Source organism: Camelus dromedarius, chromosome 18 (genome assembly GCF_036321535.1).
Source record: "Camelus dromedarius isolate mCamDro1 chromosome 18, mCamDro1.pat, whole genome shotgun sequence".
In the NCBI taxonomy this organism is placed as follows: Eukaryota; Metazoa; Chordata; class Mammalia; order Artiodactyla; family Camelidae; genus Camelus; species Camelus dromedarius.
Genome location: NC_087453.1, coordinates 19,081,251 through 19,101,486, shown reverse-complemented (window position 1 = coordinate 19,101,486; position 20,236 = coordinate 19,081,251). Strand labels below are relative to the sequence as shown.

The 20,236-nt window shown below is 41.9% G+C and overlaps 2 protein-coding genes across 2 annotated transcripts; one reads left to right on the top strand and one right to left on the bottom strand.

Moving 5' to 3' along the window:
- Positions 1–484: 484 nt before the first annotated feature.
- On the bottom strand, positions 485–16,904 carry NFS1 (NFS1 cysteine desulfurase). Its single transcript, XM_010975190.3, has 13 exons — positions 16,768–16,904; positions 16,040–16,149; positions 15,214–15,330; positions 14,558–14,641; positions 11,548–11,700; positions 8,207–8,300; positions 7,386–7,520; positions 5,103–5,260; positions 4,573–4,678; positions 4,412–4,493; positions 3,563–3,646; positions 3,085–3,174; positions 485–1,209 (listed from the first exon to the last, which is right to left on the bottom strand). Exons 1-13 carry the CDS (start codon positions 16,862–16,864, stop codon positions 1,146–1,148), a joined length of 1,374 nt encoding a protein of 457 aa, XP_010973492.1. The 5' UTR covers positions 16,865–16,904; the 3' UTR covers positions 485–1,145.
- Positions 16,883–18,521, top strand: ROMO1 (reactive oxygen species modulator 1). The gene is made up of 3 exons (XM_010975192.3): positions 16,883–17,027; positions 17,216–17,346; positions 18,341–18,521. The coding sequence occupies exons 2-3, from the start codon at positions 17,216–17,218 to the stop codon at positions 18,447–18,449; spliced, it is 240 nt and encodes a 79-aa protein (XP_010973494.1). The 5' UTR covers positions 16,883–17,027; the 3' UTR covers positions 18,450–18,521.
- Positions 18,522–20,236: the final 1,715 nt, after the last annotated feature.

The following is a 20,236-nucleotide window of genomic DNA, read 5'->3' as shown; positions in this document are numbered from 1 at the left end:
TTTTGGCCTTCTATCAGTTTCTCAAATACACCACGCTTTTCTATACCTCAGGCCCTTTGCTCTTGATACTCCTTCTCATTTCTCACTCATCCCTAGATGGCTTAGAAATCATGTTTTTGCTTAAGTTACACCTCCTCAAAAAAGCTTTCCTAGTAACACCCAGCATGGTAGGATCGCTCCCTGCTACTTCCTCTCACTACTCTACTTCTGCCATAGCACTCATCTCAACCTATAATAGCCTTATTTGTTTAATTCTTATTTTCTGTCTCTACTAGAATGAAATGCAGGTCCTTTTAGGTCCTGTTAACCAGTGTACCCCCAATAACATAATGTCAGGCACCTGACAGACACTCAAATACTTGCTAAATGAAGAGATAGGCAAGCCGACTTTTCTATGGAAATCAAGTGGCGTGGTAGTCTGTGCCACAATTCCCAAGCACTGCTTGGAATTCCCCCTGAGCCTCTCATAAAGTCACAGAATAAATAGAGGAAGGTGATTTTATTTCTCTAATCTGCAAATTAACAAATGTTTAAAAAGGAACATAAATTACTAGAGTAATAGGTGATACATATTTCTGGCTCCATTAAGTCAAAAGAAAGAAAGGAGGACAAGAACACAAAGGAGACAAGCAAACTTGCTGTTCAGTATATAGCCAATATGACAAGGTAGCCTTTGGAGCCACAAAAAGATTAAATCATAGTTGATTATGCTTGTTTCTGAAGGAGCTGGTCTCTAAGCAGCAGTAAGCAACAACTCAAATGTCCACATACAGCATCAGGGTCCCTGAACAAAGAGCCTTCTTCCAGTTCCTTTGTCTTTCCCCACCAAGGATACAGACATGTCCAGCAGCAATATTGTAGCAAATGTCCTTCCTGTTTCAGGATGAGAACATCAACTCACTATATGACCAGAGAAGGACTCCTGGAGAGAAATGGGGAGTGTTCCCCACCAAAGGAGCTGAGGCTGGAGGAAGATAGTTTTCTTGTGTTTCCCTCTTGGAGGCAGGCCAATGCTGAAGTCAACTGGGCTATACCAATTCTGGTTTGAACACGGAGCACCCACTAGGTGTAACAAAGTGTCTGGCTGTACACAGGTTGATGAAACAAGAGGAGCCAGGCCAGCACAAAGACAGAGGCCCACTCTTCTAGTGTTGGGTCCACTTGATGCTCTTGAGGTCAATGCCATCCTGCACCATTTCCCAGAGAGGGCTGCCAAAGAGAAGAGGTATTTGGATGAGTAAAGGCTTAGGAAGCAGTCAACACTGGCTCATAGGCCCCGAACCCTGACTTGAGTCCATCTGTTATTATCTCTCCTCCATCTTCTTGCCCTGACAGACCCCAAATAAGAAATTAGCAAGTCTTTTTCAGCTATATGTAAGTCTTTTTCAGCTCTAACCTCTCTCCAGCTGCCAACATTAATAACCAGGTACCCCAGACTTGGCTCCAACGGGGCCAAGCCAACAGTATCAGGTGTGGTTATATTTATAAAGCTCTCATCCCACTCCTGAGAGGCTATGGACATAATCTTCCTGGGGGAACCAAGACCCTTGGGACCTGTATAAGTAGCAAGTTTCATCCTCTCTACTAATCCCCACCACAAATGGACTCTTCAGCACTTGTTCCTGGGTTTTGCTCTAGTTCTCAGAGATACAGCTTAGCTCTAATCACCTGGGTATGTAGCACTCTTACCCAATTCCCACCAGCTTCATCTCCCCAGAATGGGACTATGCTTTCAACATCCCTGGCTCCAATTCAAAAGGCTCTCTTGGATCTTAGACCTGGGCATCCCATCTCACATGAGAACTACTGCTGAGAAATCTCTCCTAAACTCTGATCCCCTACAGCTTAAACACCTTAGATAGTGTTCCTCACCAGATATTACTTCAATGTATTATGACCATGGGATTTGTGGTTTGGATTTCCCCAGTTAATTTTCTTCTAACCAATTTCATTCTATTCTTGGTTTATCTCTCTCCTTACACTATGCATCCCCAGCATGCCTTTCCATTTATGACATTTTCCAAGGATCCTTAAAGTTAGCCATCTCCTTCCTGTCTCTTCTCATTAAGCAAGGTCACTTATCACATAGACCACAAAATAAAACTCTGGCTGAGGGCTAAGGAGACCAGGTTGAATTCAGTTTATAAAGGGTCAGAAGGAATAGGGTGAAGATGCTGAAACCACACAAAGAGGAAGAATAAGTCTTTCCTGGCAGCATAGTTAGTAGAAATGCCCTTTGAGTATAACAGAGAGTACCAGAAAGTCAAGCCAAGGAGGAATCCTGAGCCTAAGAAAGTTAAGTAAGCTATAGATATTAGAGTAATACAACTAGAGTCTGGCAATGAAAATCCAGAGCCCAGAAAGGCCTGGAAGAACTCACAAAGGGAAGTAGGTATATACCTAACTTCCTCACACTCACCAACTAAATCAAGAGAATCTTGAAAGTCAAATTGAACCAGGACAGAGCCAGGCTCTGAAAAAAGTCCAGAGGTCCCAGGGTTCCCATGAGGAAGCAGAGCTCCATGGCTACCAGCAGAACCCCTGGTGGTAGCTGGCTGGTAAAGGGTCTCTTGACTTTTGTAGAGATCTTAATAAAGAAAAGTCTGAATAATGGTTTTTAACCTTTTGAGTATCTGATGAAAACTATGGACTTTCTTCCAAAGAAAATGCATAACTGCACAACATTTAGCATACAATTTCAGGGCTATCATGTACCTCCTGAAGTCCAGCCACAGAACCCAAATTAAGAATCCCTATCTTAAAGAGTTTTCCTATACTTAGTCTACAAATAACAAATTTTGTACTGACATTGCTGCAATGACAACTATTAATACTATCAATAAAATAATGAAAAATCTGAATTTATATAGTTCTTTAGTTAAAAACTAAAAGTGAAAACACTTCTTCATATTCTGAAAACAAGTAGTCAGGGAGATCCACTTTCTTGCTTTGTGGAACCTCTAAATCCTAAAATCCAAGAATTCTCAAGCTTTGGTTTCTGGCAGTGCTAATACACAGCCAGAGGAAAGAGAGGAGCCAGCACTGCAATTTCTTCCACAGGGTCTCTGGTACAATAGTGCACACCTCATTTCTCGAAGACGCTTCACATGGTGAATGCATTTCTCCACTGTGTAGTCCACTTCCTCCTCTGTAGTGAAACGGCCGATACCAAACCTGGGAAAGGCACAGAGAGGAGCACTGCATCAGACTTGTGGCACTGGGGTAAATTCATTCAGCAAATACACAAAAGACATGGAGAGAACACCGTTCTTCCCTTGTAGGTCAGAGTTTATCAGAACATGGTCTGTGGACCACCTGAAAAGAAGCTTCCTACTTGTTCTCCAAACCTAGTGAACCAGAATCTCTGAGTGTGGCACTCAGACCACTTCATCTTTCACAAATGTCCCAGGTGACAGTCAGTGAAGTCCAAGAACCACTGCTCTAGGAACTTTCATGAAGAATGAAGAAGGGGCAAGGAAAACTAGACTGAGGAAGACTCTAACAGGAGATGAACAATACAAGAGGATGCCTATCATTAACGGTTGCAGCTCAACTGACTGACCTGATAGAAGAGTGAGCTAAATCTTCATCAGTACCAATTGCTCGAAGGACATAAGAGGGCTCCAGGGATGCAGAGGTGCAGGCACTGAGGAGAAAGACATATTGCATTGCTTGGTTCATCATCAAATCTGCTTTTGGCCCAAACCTCTAGTCTTGTTTCCACCCCCAGGCCCCTGGAGTCATGCTATGGAGACAAAGGAGACATTCTAATCTGACAGGCGTAAAGGTTTGGATACTGCTGGCACTTTCTGGGATGTGAAATTAGCTCCTCTGGCTGCTGTTGAGGATAGGCTCTTTGAATAAGGGCACTGCCAAAGCATGACAGAACGTGATACCACATGATCTGAGTCTGCCAACAAGAGGCAGCAGGGGACTATGTGCTTACTCCCCTACAACCAAATACACCATCTATATCAGCCTAGACAGCAGTTAAACCCTTGATGGCCTCTGGAGCATCCTTGAATTCTGGAAGCCTGTAACAGAACTGCCAGAATGCTAGAACAGATACATGTATCTCCTGGGACCACAAAAGGCACAAAATTCTACCCCAGGAAGCCCTCCTAGGGTAACAAACTTTAACCTGTGCCCAGCCAGCTAAAAACAGTTGCTTACAGGGGGTAGTGGGTGTAGCTCAGTGGTATAGTGCAGGCTTAGCATACACAAGGTCCTGGGTTCAATCCCAAGTACCTCTGTTTAAAAAAAAAAAAGGTACTTACAAAATGACTATTACTCTTAGCCAACAGCTGTAGCTGTTGTGCCTGTCATCTCTATGCTAGATGGTACTAACCTACCACTTAGAAGCCAGGCTAATTGATCCTGCCACAGTCCCTGTCTATCCAGTCCAACTCACCTCCCCGAGGATAAGGCGACATCCTTAAGTGCCATCAGCAGACTCTCCCCTTCCACATATGCAAAGGATAGGTTGATGCAACCTGGAAGAAAGAACTGCATTGGGAGAAGTTTCAGAGTCTCAGGCTCTTCCAGATAGGGACAGAATGGGCATGTCCATACCTGGGTAATGGTGCTCAGGGTCTCCATTCATCACCACATCTGAAAGGCTCTTCATTATCTTCTGTGTCAGTCGCTCTGCTAACTTTGAGATCCGCTTGTGGTCATACTGAGGAGCAGGCAAGGGAAGACTATGAATAGTGACCATTAACACCTCAGAAACACACAGGACAGGGAGCCCTTCCCTGTGTCCAGAAGTACCAGTGCTTCTGACCCACCTATCATCCTGTGTTACTCATGGAAACCACTGTATCCCCAGCACTGAGCATAGCACCTGGTGTGCAAAGGGGTTCAATAACTGGACACATGGTTCCAATAACCCAGACTAAATGAACTGATAACTACTGAAGGGCCCTGGATTTTGGAGCCCATTACACCTCCCTCAGAACAAGATGCCAGCAGCACTGGGACAAAGATGGTTTTCTTAAACCTCCTCTTCTGGCAAAGATCTGACTCAGTCATGCCAAGAAGCCTCTAAATAGGAGACCCAGCACAGGGGAAGAATTTGTGGGACAGAACTACTCTCCCCATACCTCCATCTCTTTCTGTGCCACCTCACACGCAGCCCCCAGCCCCACCACCAAAGGTGTGGGTACTGTCCCAGACCGCATACCCCGCTCCTGGCCCCCTCCACTCTGGAGGGCCTCCACACGCACACGGGGCCGGCGGCGAATGTAGATGGCACCAACCCCTGGGAAACAAAATTTGTTACAAAAAAGAGAAAAAGGAAAAGGTAGATGAAACAAAGTATCACTTTTCAAAGGGGTTGAAACATTCTTTCAACTCTTCTGTAAGCTTGTAATTTTTCAAAATAAAAAATGTTGGAGGAAAAGGAGAAATACCAGCAAAAGCATAATATTTATCAAAATTATTTAACATCAGGAAGGTTACTACCAGAAGGAGTGATGACCAAAATGGTTTAAAGTAGCTTCCTATGCATGTATAAAATGACATCATACAATGCAGCATTATTCATAAAAGCAAAAATTAGAAACAACTTAGATGTCCATCAGCAGGAACATGGGCAAATCATGGTATATCTGTGCCCAAAATACAAAGTAGGTGTATTAAAGAATGAGGAAGCTCCTTCTATACTGTCACTATAAAATCTCTGAGATACATTGGTAGAAAACTGTGAAATATGAATAATGCCTGTACACCAGTTAAAAAAAGGATACATTGTTAGATGAAAAAAGCAAGATGCAGAACAATGAGTATAGTATGCTACTGTTTGAGTAAAATAGGGGAGGTGAGGGAAGTATATACGTGCTTGTAAATGCATAGAATAATTCTAGAAAAATACTCAAGAAACTGCCTCCCCAGTTGGGGAACAACATGGCTGGGAGCTGGGATGTGAGACTTTCCAGTGTACTTTTTGTAGCTTTTGAGTTTTGAACCATATTACCTTGTCTAAATAGAATGAAAATTTAAAACCTTAAGGGAAAAAGGGGTGGGTAGATCAGAATGGAAGTAAAAATTAGCACAATCTCCTAGAATCTATCAAAATTTAAAAATGTGTATAATTTATGACTCAGCAAATCCATTTACAGGAATTTCACACCAAAATATGAGCATGAATGTATAAAGGTATTCACTAACTAGTCAAGGGTTTTGAATGGAGTGAACACTTGCTGAAGGTCATCTTCTCCCACACAGAACAACTGTTGAGGCAGAGACTGCAGATACTATAAAAACTAAGGCAGTGGTACCTAACTATACTATGAAGGACCTTAGTTTTAAAATAATTTTATGTCCTAAACTGCATTTATTAAGAAATATTTCACATCCCCATTAAAAAATAAAGTCAAACTCAAATTCACTAGCTGAACCTCTACAGTTCTCAAGTTCAGAGAGTAGCTGCTCAGATAACCAGCTCTGGATAGTAGCTAGATCTATTTAGATTAGATTCTAAGTTCGAAAAGCAAGAGTTTGGAGTGAGGGATACCCATATGTAAGTGCTGATCAGAGCTTCTGCTCAATATGAGTTAACTGGTTTTATCAAAATAGATTTATCTATAATAAATGCCAATAATGGCAACATTTTAAAGATAGAATGCCTTTTAAAAACAGCAGCTGCCAAAAACACTCTTTATAACCTCTGGAAGCCTTTAGAAGCCAGCTTGCATACTTCCAGGCACTATCACACCTTTTCCCACATCCACCCTGCAGACACAGCTTAAAGTGTGGAGGCATAGCCAGCCACCACAGGCCCTCACCCAAAAGACAGAGGAGGAGTTGTTTGCTTTTGAAGGCTACCTCCACAAAATAGAGGATAATAGACTCTTGCCAAAGGTTGGGGTGAAGAGGCAGAACTCCACCTAGAAAACATTCCTAGGCCAACAGGACCATAGGAGACAGACAAGTATCCTTGAGAGACTAACCTGAGCAGAGACAACTAAATCTAGGAACAAATACCAACAGACATAAAAGCCCACCCAATCTTCCCCTAAGGCTAAAATAAGACACAGGGGGATGAAGGACTCAAAGAATATTGCTCTGCATATCACAGCTGACAAGATAACTGGACTTACCTAGCTAATTTGATATGACAAAACCCTTTGCTCCTCAACCAAATTAACATCTACATGTTCTCTAAGGATTTTCTAAAGAGACCAGGGAAGAACGGTCTGCTATATATAGTAACCACTAGAGTCTACAAGTAGGCAAGTGTTCTTTGCTACTGCTAAACAACATTTGGATTCTGCAGAGCACTAACTTCCTCTGAGAGCAATGATAGTCCCAAATGAATTCCAGGAACATCTGTCAAAGGGTTTGCTGGGAGGCACAGAGAGGAGGAACTCTAGGAGGGGCAGTACCTTTGGGACCATAGATTTTGTGACCACTGATGCTCATGAGATCAATTTTCATGTCATTGACGTCAAGTGGGATTTTTCCAACAGCCTGGGCTGCATCGGTATGAAAATATACCTTTCTGGAACTGCAAATCCGCCCTGAGGAAACAACAGAGGGGAAGGACCAGAGCTCAATGTCAGGAAGTCACCTGGCAGTTGTCCCACAATGTACTAAGAGTTCTAAGGCAAAACTGCCTCTGGCATTGGCCTCTAGCCATAAAGTAAATCAATCCTCTCTTTCTTTTTCTCTTTCTGTCTCTGTCTCATTCTCAGCTCCTTAACTAGAATAAGTAAGAGCAAGTGCAAAGCACCAAATCAAAAACTCCTGATATTTTGATTCTTAAGAATCTTTCTACCTCATTAACACTTGTCTTTCAATATATTAAATTACCTTTTAGAGGCTTTTTGATTTAAAAGGCACAAAGATTAACAGATCTATTTGCTAATGTGGCTAAGAGGTTACAGGGTGAGTGTCTCTGGCTCTAGGTGAGCATAATAAAGAGATGTTCTACAATGAAAAAAGTGAATGAGGTAGAGAAAAAAGGTGGAGGTTTTTTGTTTTGTTTTCAGCACCAACTGCAGGAAAATGAAAACATAACAGGTACTAGACCTGGATTCAAATACTAGCTATGCCATTTACAATATGTCCTTGAACAAGGAACTGAAGTTCTCTTTCCCTTGATTTCCTTACTGTATTCTATAAAGCGTCACAGCTCCTGGTCCAGTCCTGCCCCTCAGATGGATCCCAGTGGTGGGCAAGAATCAGGTCCACCCACGATACTCACCTATTTCTGCAATGGGCTGCTTCACTCCAATCTCATTGTTCACAGTCATGACTGAGACCAGGCTGGTATCTGGCTGGATGGCAGCCTCTAGTTCCTAAGAATATCAGAAGTAAGACTGTATAGTACCAACAAAGTCCTCCCTAACTCGGAATGTAGGCAAACTTAGTCTTGAAAAGGGGCTTTTCCCTACATACCTATCAAAACAGGTAAAATTAAAATAGTGACAACACAAAATGCTGGAGGATGCAAAGAAGCTGGATCATTCATACAGTACTGGTGGGAACATAAAATGGTGCAGCTACACTGAAAAAAAGTTTGGTAGTTTTTGTTTCTTATAAAGCTAAACATGAAATTACCATATGACCCAATAATCACACTCTTGGGCATTTACCTCAGGGAAATGTAAACTTAAATTCACACACACAAAAAACAATACATAAATGTTTACAGTAGCTATTCATATGTTCATTTGGCTATTCATAATAGCCAAAACCAAGAAACAACCCAGATGTCCTTCAATAGTAAATGGTTAAACAAACTGGTATTTCCATTACCTAGACTACTATTCAGCAATAAAAATGAACAGGCTACTAAGACATGCAACAACTTAAATGACTCGCCAAAGACTTATGCTAAGTGATAAAAGCCAATCCCAAATTACATACTATATTATTCCATTTATATAACATTATTGAAATTACACAATTAAAGAAATGGAGATCAAATTAGTGGTTTTAAAAGAACAACATGAAGCATCCTTGTGGTGACAGTTACATGAACCCACATATGTAATGAAACTGCATAGAACTAAACACACACACGAGTGAGTACAGGCAAAACTGGGGAAATCAGAACAAGATTGGTAGACTGTTATCAACATCAATATCCTGCTTATGATATTGCACTGTACTTTTGCAAGATGTTCTCTTTAAGGGAAACTGGATAAAGGGTACATGAGAACTCTCTGTATTATTTCTCACAGCTGCATGTGAATCTACAATTATTTAAAAATTAAAAGTTTAATTTAAAAAAAAAGGTTGTCAGAGTAAGCAGCAAAGAACAAAGTAAGTAGTAAAAAAGAAACAAGGTTAATATTAACAACACTGAGGTAGGGACCATCTGACTAAAACATTTATCTTAAAGAAACTATTAATCAACCTCCCAACATCTATTATAATTTCCCTAACACTGGTCTAAGGTAGGTTATCAATGTTATGCTTCTCTCAGCTTCTTATTTGCTTCCTTTATAGCATTTATTCCAATTCATAATTACTTCATTTATTGGTTCATTTACACATTAACTGCCTGATTCACTAGAATGTTAAGTTCCTTGAAGGCAGAAACTAGGCTTGTCTTGTTCATCCCCCTGTCCCTGGTGCACTATGACACAATAAATAGTATGAAGTGAAAGAAAGGCACTATGTTAAGTAATATGAGAAAAAAAAAACAGAAAATATGCGCTCCCAGCATTCAAGAAACTTAGACTAGTGGAGAGATAGACATATGCTACAACAAAGCACGTAAAAAGACATTAAATAACTATATAAAATAAATAAACCACAACGATACATTGTACAACACAGGGAATATGGTCAATATTTTATAATAACTATAAATGGAGTATAATCTTTTTTTAAATTAATGGACTGTATTTTTTTAGAGCAGTTTCAGGTTCACAGCAGAACTGAGCAGAAAATACAGAGAATTCACACATAGCCCTCCCCACCCACACATATATACTGAACGGAGTATAAACTTTAAAAATTGCAAATCCCTATGCTGTATGTGCCTGTAACTTACAAAATACTGTACATCAACTATATCTCAAAAAAAAAAAAAGCCATTAAGTAATTGAGGGGATTTACAGAAAGAGGTTAAAAGGGGTTAGAGCAGCCAAAGAGATTTCATGAAAGAGCTGGGATTTGAACTAAGTTTTTAAAAGAGACAGAAGATTAGGTAATTGCAGGAAGAAAAAGAAGAATAGACCAAAGGTAAGGATATATGTGAGGACAGGCCCAAAGTAAGACTGGTTAGGACACATTAGGGAGAGGTGAAGACAGTGTGTCTGAAATGGACAGTTTCATGAAGGGACACAGTGGTTAGAAAGACTAAAACAGTAGGTTACAACCAACATGCCCATTCTGAGACCAGTATTACCCTGATATCAAAACACACAAAGATGTCACAAGAAAACTACAAATCAACAACCTTAATGAAACATAATTATTGAATATATATTAAAAAAATAGGCTTAATGAATATAGATGCAAAAATCCTTAACAAAATACTAGCAAACCAAATCCAGCAACATAAACAAAGGATCACACACACATGACCAAGTGGGATTTAATCCAGGAATACAAGTTCAACATACAAAAAAAAATCAATTAACATATACACCATATTAACAGACCAGAGAGCAAAACAACATGATCACCTCAACAGACACAAAAAACAATTGATAAAATCCAACATCCAGCGGGGAGGGTATAGCTCAATAGTAGAGTGTATGCTTAGCATGCACATGGTCCTGGGTTCAATCCCCAGTACCTCCATTAAGTAAATAAATAAATAAATAAATAAATAAACCTAATTACCCCCTACCCATAAAAAATCCAACACATATTCATGCAAAAAAAAAAAAAATTCAACAAACTAGGAAGGGAAGAGAATTTCCTCAACCTGATAAAGGACATTGACGCAAGAATAGCCATGAAAAATCCACAGCTAAGTTCATATAATGGTTCAAGATCAGGAACAAGAGTACCTGCACTCATCACTTTTGTTCAACTTTGTACTAGAAGTTCTTGCCAGGGCAACTGGGCAAGAAAAAGGAATAAAAGGCCACTTTGTTGGAAAGGAAACAGTAAAACTCTCTCTATTTGCACATGACTCTGTCCACAAACTATATTTTAGGATTTGTCTAGGGATGCTGGTATCCAAAATCTGGTGGACTCACTACCCAAAAATGGACATATAAAGATATGCGCCAAAAAGGGAAATACTCTTCACAAGAACTATACGTCCTCTTTAGAAGGATGAGTGCAGGAAGAGGAGGCCAGAGCTTACCCAACGTGAGAGTGAGCCTCTGGCATCCTGCACATATACCCAGGGGCTCTCACACAAACCAGGAAGCACCAACAAAGCTGAGAAACAAATCCTCCAGAGAAAAGGAAGATGGTACACACTCAAGGGGAGCATACTCTCAGTTTCACTGTGAGGCCTATTTCTCTAAACTTCACCTACCCGCACCATTAGATCTAATCCTTCAAGCTCCAGCTGAGGCTGAAGAGACAGATTTATAGACTGAAGCCAAGGTCCTCCTATTATGTCCCTCCTACCTTCAGGTCAATGATTCCACTCTTCTTCACTGGGAGGTAGGTGACCTGAAAGCCCTCAGCTTCCAGTGAACGGCAGGAGTCCAAGACACATTTGTGTTCCGTCTGTGTGGTGATCAAATGCTTTTTCCGTGACCTGTAGAACCTGGCCACCCCCTGGATATTGGTGGTGGTGGAAGGAAGAAGAATATAATCAGAGACAGTAGTGACTTCTATCTCAGTTGTAAGGAGTAAGTGGACAAGGGCAGTATGCTCCAACATCAATTCTCTGACAGCAACTGCATGTCCTATAATTCCATTTAATTCTGACACTATCCCAAATTAGTGCAAATCCCACAGGTTAAGGGGCTTAGTCCCACAGGACTGCCTCCACTCCAGATGCTAGCTACAAAGCCCAGGTGTCACAAGCCACCCTCCAAACTTCCCCCGCTGGCTACAAATACAGGGCTTCTCACAGCCCCCTAAGGTTCAATAATTCTCTATGACTCACAGAACTCACTGAAAACACTAAACTTACTGTAATAGCTTTTACATAAAGGATACAACTCAGAAACAGCTAAGCGGAAGAGACGCACAGGGCGAGGTCTGGGGCAGGGAGGGACACAGAGCTTCCAAGCCCTCTCCCCATGAATCTAAGCACGCCACTTCTCAGTACATCCATGAGTTCACCAACCTGGAAGCTCCTCTCACTCTCATTGCCCAGAGTTTTTAGCCAGGTTTCATTACATATGCATGACTGATTAAATCACTGGCCATGTGACTGGGCTCAATCTCGAGACTCCTCCTCCCCAGACCAAAGTTTCAACCCTCTAATCACTTGGGCCAGTCCCTGGAAACTATCTAAGGGCCACCATGAGTCACTTCATTGCCAGAAACTCAGGTATGGTCCAAAGGGATTTGTTATAAATAACAAAAGATATTCCTATCATTCAGGAAACTCCAAGGGTTTTTGAAGCCCTGTGCCAGAACAGAGGACAAAGACCAAACATGCTTTTTTACTATCCCTTAGGTGGAGAAAAGGGAAAATTCCTACCCTTGCATCCCAGGAAAAGCCTTTCTCTTTTATTTCTATTTAAACAACAAAACCTGCAAATGTGGTGATACTGATACCCAAAGCTGGCAATGTGGAAGTGAAACTCATACATTCATTCCTTGCTGATGGCCATATTCACATTATAATCTCTTCAGAGAATCATTTGTAAAGATGTTTTATAAGCTGTATTCACACTCTTTACTGTGATTCCTCCTTGGGGAATTTACCTTAGGGAAATATTTCAAAAGATAGATGAAGCTATAGAGACAAAATGCTTTAGTTATATTTACAATCCTTAAAAAAAATGGAAAGATTAAACACATCCAATAAGAGAGAAATAAACAGTAAATTGCAATAACACAACTCCATGAAAAAGAATGTAGTTATAGTAAAAATTATGGAGTTTGAAATGGAAAAACATAGGACATATTATTAATGGTTATAGAAGAATAAATGTGGCATGCTACAATGTGTGAAAATATTAAAAGCAAATTTATTTTTATGAATAATTTGTTTTCTGGAACAATACTAAACAGAATCAGTTCAAAATTAACTTTGCCAAGCAGGAGTCAGGGTCAAAATAAAGGAGGAAGAAGTAGAAGACCTACATTTTATTTTAAACCTCTCCATAGGATTAAAAAAAAAAAACCTCACCACATATCATGAATAACTTTTAAAAAACTTAAATAAAATGTGCAACCATGTCCCTCTCAGAGCTTATAAGAGTACTACTTTAAAAGCAGCATATAAAACTAATTAGGCCAAAATTATAACTATATGAAAACTGTATGTTCTTGAGGACAAAGAGCATAAAAATGAAAACATTTAAAAGTTCCCTTCCCCACCTCCTATCTCAGTTACCCACAGTGTTGAATCCTCTAACAGCAGTACTCTACCCATCCAGGAGACTAAGGGGAAAGCTGTCACAGTTATCCTTAGCAATCCTTGACCTCTAGGTTTGGGAAACTGTGGAGACTTTCAAAGCAAATATTTTCAAAGTTTTGAAAATGCTCCCCATTCCAGAAATCATCCTCATCTTTGGAGAGACCTACACCCCTGGCTCTGTGGTCTCTGCAGTTCAAAGAAAGGATGCCTTCCTGCTCTTGGGATCAAGCAAAGTGCTGGCGACTCTGGAGCCTGGCCCTGGTCTAGGCTTCCTCACTCAGTCCAAGGTCAGAAAAACTAATACTGGCAGCAGAATTGAGAGACAATGGTGAGAAGGGGTAGAGCCAAAGTTGAATCTACAGCAGCCTACAATTTATCAGAGCCTTGGTATTTACCTAAGTGACCCTGGTAACTAGACCCAGTCAAATGTGATTATGTTCTATGAAACATCAACAAGACTACGGAGAGTGGAATTTTACTTTTGTTAGCACCAAAGATCTGTATGCCCCAAGGATAGAGTGACTAATCTCAGAATGGGTGATCAAATGAATGCAGACAGAAGGTATCACAGTAGCCAGGACTTCAAAATGGGGACATCTAAAGAAACAGGAGGAACTTGCTGCAAACAGATCTAACCAGAAAGAAAGGGAAGGCTGAGAGGAAGGGAGCCCTGAAATCACAGACACAAGGGTGAAGTTGGTAACAAGAAGCAGGGAAACATGCCCAATTACAAGCGTATGCTGGACATCACTGTGATGAGATCAAAAGAATGGGGAAAAGGGTTGAGTCATTATTATTTAATCTCTGAAGTAGCTGTCATCCAGAAAACCAAATGGTTAATGGTCTAAGAGCCACCTCCTTCTCTATCCAACTACCTCACTGAACTCAGTTCAACAGGAGCAAAGACTTAAGACAGAGTAGATTCCAAGGGGCTGAAGGAAGCAACAAATCTGAAAGAGTGTGTGTCTGTGTGTTTTCATCATAACAGTGTAAAAGTAGGTAACTATGAAACACATATATGAGCCCAAATGATGGCAAGACACCATTTCCCACGTCAGGAAAGCTCAGATATGCCCTCTCATTCCATTGTCTTACCTTAATTGCTATGTTGTTAGATTCAGTGGCTCCGCTAGTAAAAATGATCTCTCGAGGATCAGCCCCAATCAAAGATGCTACTTGCTGCAGGAAACAGGTATCATTAGTTCCGCAGGCAGGAATGCAGCTGCAGACATAACTAAGAGGTCGGGAGCAAGAACTCCACTGTACTCTATCAACTGCCCAAGAAGCAGCTCTGCACCCATTAGGGTCAGACAAGGGATAGATACAGCTATATCCCAGAGCCCAGGCTCTTTTCCAGCCCTATACAGAATAATAATAATAATAACAACTTTAGTGTTTTTAAAAAGAACTTACTGAGCTCTTAGTATGTATAGGCATCATGTTAATAAACACATCACCAGCATTGTCTCATTTAATCTATCCCAAAACCCAAAGGAGTAGGAACTACTACAATCTCCATTTTCAATATGAGGAAATGGAGGCTTCTAGAAATTAGATAACTTGCTAAAGGTCATTTAGCTAGGAAATGTGGGAAATAATCAAATGCCTTCAGAGGAACTCCAAAGGCCTGCTCTTTGAATCTCTTCCTGAGAGAGCACGCCAAACCATTTCTATCTTCACCCACAGTTACCAAGAAGGAAATATCTCCCACAGGCCACTGAACCGCTAACATCAGAACCTTCTGAACTAACCTGGCGAGCACGTTCCATGGCTGCCTCACTCTCCCAGCCATAAGCATGTGTCCGGGAGTGTGGGTTCCCATAGTAGTTGACTAGGTAAGGGAGCATGGCATCAAGCACCCGAGGGTCCTGAGCACAACAGAAAAAAATCAATGTTTTTGAGCCTATTGTTAACTCAGGCCCCACTTGACCCCCTCAGACCAGCCCAACCTGCCTCAACACAGTCCCAACCCTTCAGACCCTGTCTAGATTAGGCCTCAAACACTCTTCCAACCCCTCAAATTTTAACCAGATGTTAGCCTAACATACTTCCCTACCAATTCATCTTAAAACGGATTATACTACCATTTCCTCAGATAATCTACAAACACTGCCTTGCCCTGACAGCTGTGTCTGCAGGTGTTTCCACCCCTGCCAAGCAATGTGATCTATGAGGGGCCAGAACATGATAATCCACATGTTGATGAAACCTTGCATGACTATTCAAGTTCTTATCATGTGCCAGGCTCTGTTCTAAAGGTTGCTTTATATCTTTTAACCTATTTAATACTTGTCCAAATTCACAGTTAAGTAGCAGTCCAGCTAATTTCAGAGCCTATGCTTTTAACTACTACCATAGGGCCTGCAACAAAGTGATATGACCCAAGTCAACAGCCAGTTAAGTAGTAAAGTTACTTCAAGTGGATTACAAATTAAGCCTCCTGACTCGTTGCTTTTCCCAGCACACACTTCTCAATGGCTTGCACTTCTACAAGGCTTCAGCCATTTCTGTGCACTGCCAATTCTATAATAAAATGCCTATAAACAGCCTTGGGGAAAGCTGCCCGTCTAGCCTTACCAGAGGAGTTGTAGCTTGCACATCCATATACAGAGGTCGCAGCATTGACTCTGCCTCTGGAGCAGTGGCTGCATCTAAGGGAACAGCAGACTGGGGAGCATGGCCTACAACTGACAAAAAATGAAATGGAGTGGCTAAGTGAGAGAAGATGCAACTAACTATGCACACAGGGCATCCAAGATAGCAGAAGACAAAACCGGATGTAGGTGAGATAAGTTTAAAGGGTGCCGAGGTCAAATCTCAGTGGAAAAGGAAACAAAACATCAGAAAACATGAGCAAACTGTAAAAGAAAGTAAGCGATAGAGACAGGGTTCTTGGAGGGGGATGTTTAGACAATATTCGAATTGCGTCCTTGGCATTGGGGGTGGGGGGTGGCCTCTGAAAGGGCAAAACCATTGAGGAATGTGGAGACGGTATGTAAGACCTCCTTCAAAGGTTACTACACGAGCAGCAGCTCTAAAAGTTGGTGACGTCCGAAGGCCGAGCCTCAACGGTTCTGAGGGCCTGCGGGGCAGGGTCTGAAAGTGGAAAAGGAGTGCGCGCAGCGAAGTAAACCGTTCGGGGGACCAGCCTGAGAAAGTTTGAGGGATGCCGTCAAGAGGAAGGGTCAGAGGGTCTGGGGAGCGCGTAGAAGAGGGAGGCTCGGTAAAATTCAGGTGCGTCGCCGCTCCCGGAAGAAAGCTCCGCACCCCTAGGGAGGTGGCAGCGAGCGGGCTCCGGAGCGTACCGCGCAGGCGCAGTCCCCGAGTGGGCGCCTTGACCCTCAGCCCCTGAGCGATGGGCAAGGCCGCGGCTGCCCGCCTCCAAGCGGTTCGCAGCAGCATGGTCCAGAAAGCAGAGCCCCCGACCCGCAACAGCCGCAGCCCTCAGATACAGGCTCCCGGAAGTACTAATCCACGCCCCGGAAGCGATTCCTCGAGCCGTGAGTGCGCTCTGCGTCGCGTTCTGTGCGAGACGTAGAACTGAGCGACGGAGGCCACGAACGAGGTGAGGTGGGGGCGCCGCGGCCCGGGGACTCGAACTCTCAGAGGGCGGTAGAGCCGGGCTACGCCCTTATTTTCCTTCCCAGACTCCCCCGAACCCTTGGGCCCCTTCCCAGCCCACCAGCTCCGGCCCCTGCCATACTCTCGGGCTGGCGGCTAGGCCTGTACTTCCCTAACCTTCGAACCCCGCAGATGCCGGTGGCCGTGGGTCCCTACGGACAGTCCCAGCCTAGCTGCTTCGACCGCGTGAAGATGGGCTTTGTGATGGGTTGCGCCGTGGGCATGGCGGCCGGGGCGCTCTTCGGCACGTTTTCCTGCCTCAGGTGAGGGGCGTGGGCAGTGATCTCTGGGCTGGACTACCAGACTTTCCCGCTCCACACCACTCGGCCTGCAGCCAGGATAGAGTCTACATCGTTCCAATTCCCTCGCTGTCCAAGCGAGACTGATATCCTAACCATCTTCAGTCTGGGAGGACAGGTTGGAAACCTCAGTCGTTGAAAATACGAGCTCTGATTCAAACAGCTCTCTGGCCCTTACTCCTGTAATCTTAGGCAGTTTGGAGCCTGGGTTTCAAGTGTAAAATGAGGTTAGTAACCTTTACCTCATAGACTTGTAAGGATCAAATCAGACCACACTTAGCACAGAATCTGGCACATATTAAGTGCCCAATAAGTGTTTATTCCTACCGTCTTACTGCTGTTATATTTACAATTGCGCGTACCAAAACAAACTTGTTGACTAATTTTACTGTACTGGGAACAAGCTAAGGTAGATAAATTCTATACCTTAAATGTTATTTTCACACGTAAGAGTATTATTCCCATTTTTTTCCAGAGTGTAAGTTACCATTAACTGAGCACTTACTGAGTGTCATTGATGTAAAGTGCTGTTATCACAACAATCTTGTGAACGTTATCCCCATTTTACACTTGACAGCCTGTAAATTGCATAGCTAGTTCTTGAACCCAGGTCAGACTCCAGTCATTAACACTAAGAAATCGTGTAAAAGGTGTCTTTATTGGATTATATATACTCTGGTGGTAAAAACCAGCCACGCCTCCCCCCAAATGGTTTCCGCACAGCTGCTGCTGCCTCCCCCAATCTGAAGACAGTTGATACATTAATCAGAAGAATCCACCTAGAGACCCTGATGGATCATTTTCTTTGTCAGTACTACCCCATGTAAGACGAGATAATGTCCTGCCAGACTTCAGCAGTGCCTAATTCAGCATTACCACAAATTAGAAAAGGGCAGTTAATGCCCCTCCCTGTATTTTTGTTCACAATTGGCGCCATCTTGGTTTCCTCCTCTCTCAGGATCGGAATGCGGGGTCGGGAGCTGATGGGCGGCATCGGGAAAACCATGATGCAGAGTGGCGGCACCTTTGGTACATTCATGGCCATCGGGATGGGCATCCGATGCTAATGAGGGCAGTGTTTGCCCACTACATCCACCCCCTCCCATCCCATGTACTATAATAAAACAAGCCTTTAAGTATTCTGAGTTTGTTAGAGGCATTTTTTTCTTCTCACTCTCAGCCTATTACCCAGTTTGGTTATAGATGTTTGGAGGTGGGCTAATAGTTTGGCATCTTGCTTCACAAGACCTGTTTCTGTTAATCCAAAGTTTAAAAAATGTTGCATGCTTGGAGTTCTCCATAGATGCCAGTAAACCCTTATTATTAAACTTTAAAGGTTGATGCTATTAGACTAGTTTTTCAGCTTTAAAATGCTGTTAAGTGCAGATTCCAAGGTTACACTGCAAGGTTAACCTGTAAGTCTTATTTCCAGTGCTGTTATGTTGTTCATCTCAAATTTTGTCCTTCAAATGACTTGACCAGAAAAACTAATCATTCACATTGAAACAAATTTAAACCATCACTTTTGTAGCTTCTCAACTGCAAGAATCCCTGATGATTTTCTAACCAGCCATCAATAAGGATGTAAACTCTATCAACTGACTCCACTCCCATCCTATTTAAAGTTAGTTTCTCAAGTCATGAGATGTGCCCCTCACCTGTACACACACACATCCCTTGGTATTGCTCTAAACTTAAATGTCCCTTGAGTATTTGTTAATGGTAAATGTTGTAATAAAGGTAAAAGAAACTAAACTGGAATATTTGGGGGACATAAAGACACTAGGTCCAACTAGAATCAAGGACACTACAATACCTACAGCAGCGACAGATGTCACAACCACAAGTGGTAAGTTGTCTCAGGAATTGATCACCTAAAAGATCACACTCAGAATGGCCATATGAACCATTTTCTACTTTAAGTTACGTAACACTTATCAAATTTGCTTTTAACATTTACAGTCCAAATTTCATTCTTTGCTGTTGGTAAAGTTTTTTTAACAGGTAAGATTAAATACCCGAGGGCACCTTTGCTGGCCCAGTTCCCTAGAAAAGAACGACAGAACAAAACCTGACAGTACTTGATTTGAGACTAAAACTTTTACTTATGAACATAACAGAAGATAGTTTGGAAAGAAAGTTGGCTTAAGTCTTTGCCCCAAGAACACTGTTGCCCAGTGGTCAAAAATTAACTTGAATCTTTTAATTTTTTCTCCAGGTTGAGTAACTGAAGCAAGTTAAGGGAATTACAAACATCCTTCAAAATGCTTGGTAGAAAACTGATGCCTACAAATTCAAACTAATCTTCACATATGAATAAACGTGTATTACTCTGTGCCTCAACTCTAAAAAACCCAATACAGTAGAAACAAATACCCAGGTGAGGAAATCAATACTGGAAGGTAATCATTCCATTAGGAGCAACACTAACTAGATACAAAAACCTGAAGCGAAGTTTATAGAGTATAACTGAAAGCTTACAGTCCAAGTATAGTAAAGCTCAACAAATGCAGTTAAATGGGGACACCAGTTTGAACTTAAACCATTTTGTTCAGTATTTTTTAAATAGCAAAGCATTTTTTTCCACAAAGATTCCCAGACAATGTGGGAGAGATTTAAGAATGTCCAGGTTTGAGACCTGGGCAAATCTTTTTGGTAAATTCCTTGGTTTTACACATTACCCTAAATAAGGAGTCTGGTACTTAGACTAATATACAGAACGTACAAGGACAACTTGCGGTCAACAGTGTCACTAAGATTTTTCCCAAAGAGGTAACAACTAAAAAGTCAAACTAATATTCTATCTTCAAGTTCCTATGACTTTAAAACATTTCAAAAATGAAGATTTCTTGCA

Coding starts and splice junctions, on each gene's coding strand:
- NFS1 (XM_010975190.3), bottom strand. CDS start 16,864: ATGCTGCTGCGAACCGCTTGGAGGCGGGCAGCCGCGGCCTTGCCCATC. Junction 11,701..14,557: donor CTAACAACATAGCAATTAAG/GTAAGACAATGG, acceptor ACCAATATCCAG/GGGGTGGCCAGGTTCTACAG. Junction 7,521..8,206: donor GCAGCCCATTGCAGAAATAG/GTGAGTATCGTG, acceptor TTGTTTCCTCAG/GGCGGATTTGCAGTTCCAGA.
- ROMO1 (XM_010975192.3), top strand. CDS start 17,216: ATGCCGGTGGCCGTGGGTCCCTACGGACAGTCCCAGCCTAGCTGCTTC. Junction 17,347..18,340: donor GGCACGTTTTCCTGCCTCAG/GTGAGGGGCGTG, acceptor CTCCTCTCTCAG/GATCGGAATGCGGGGTCGGG.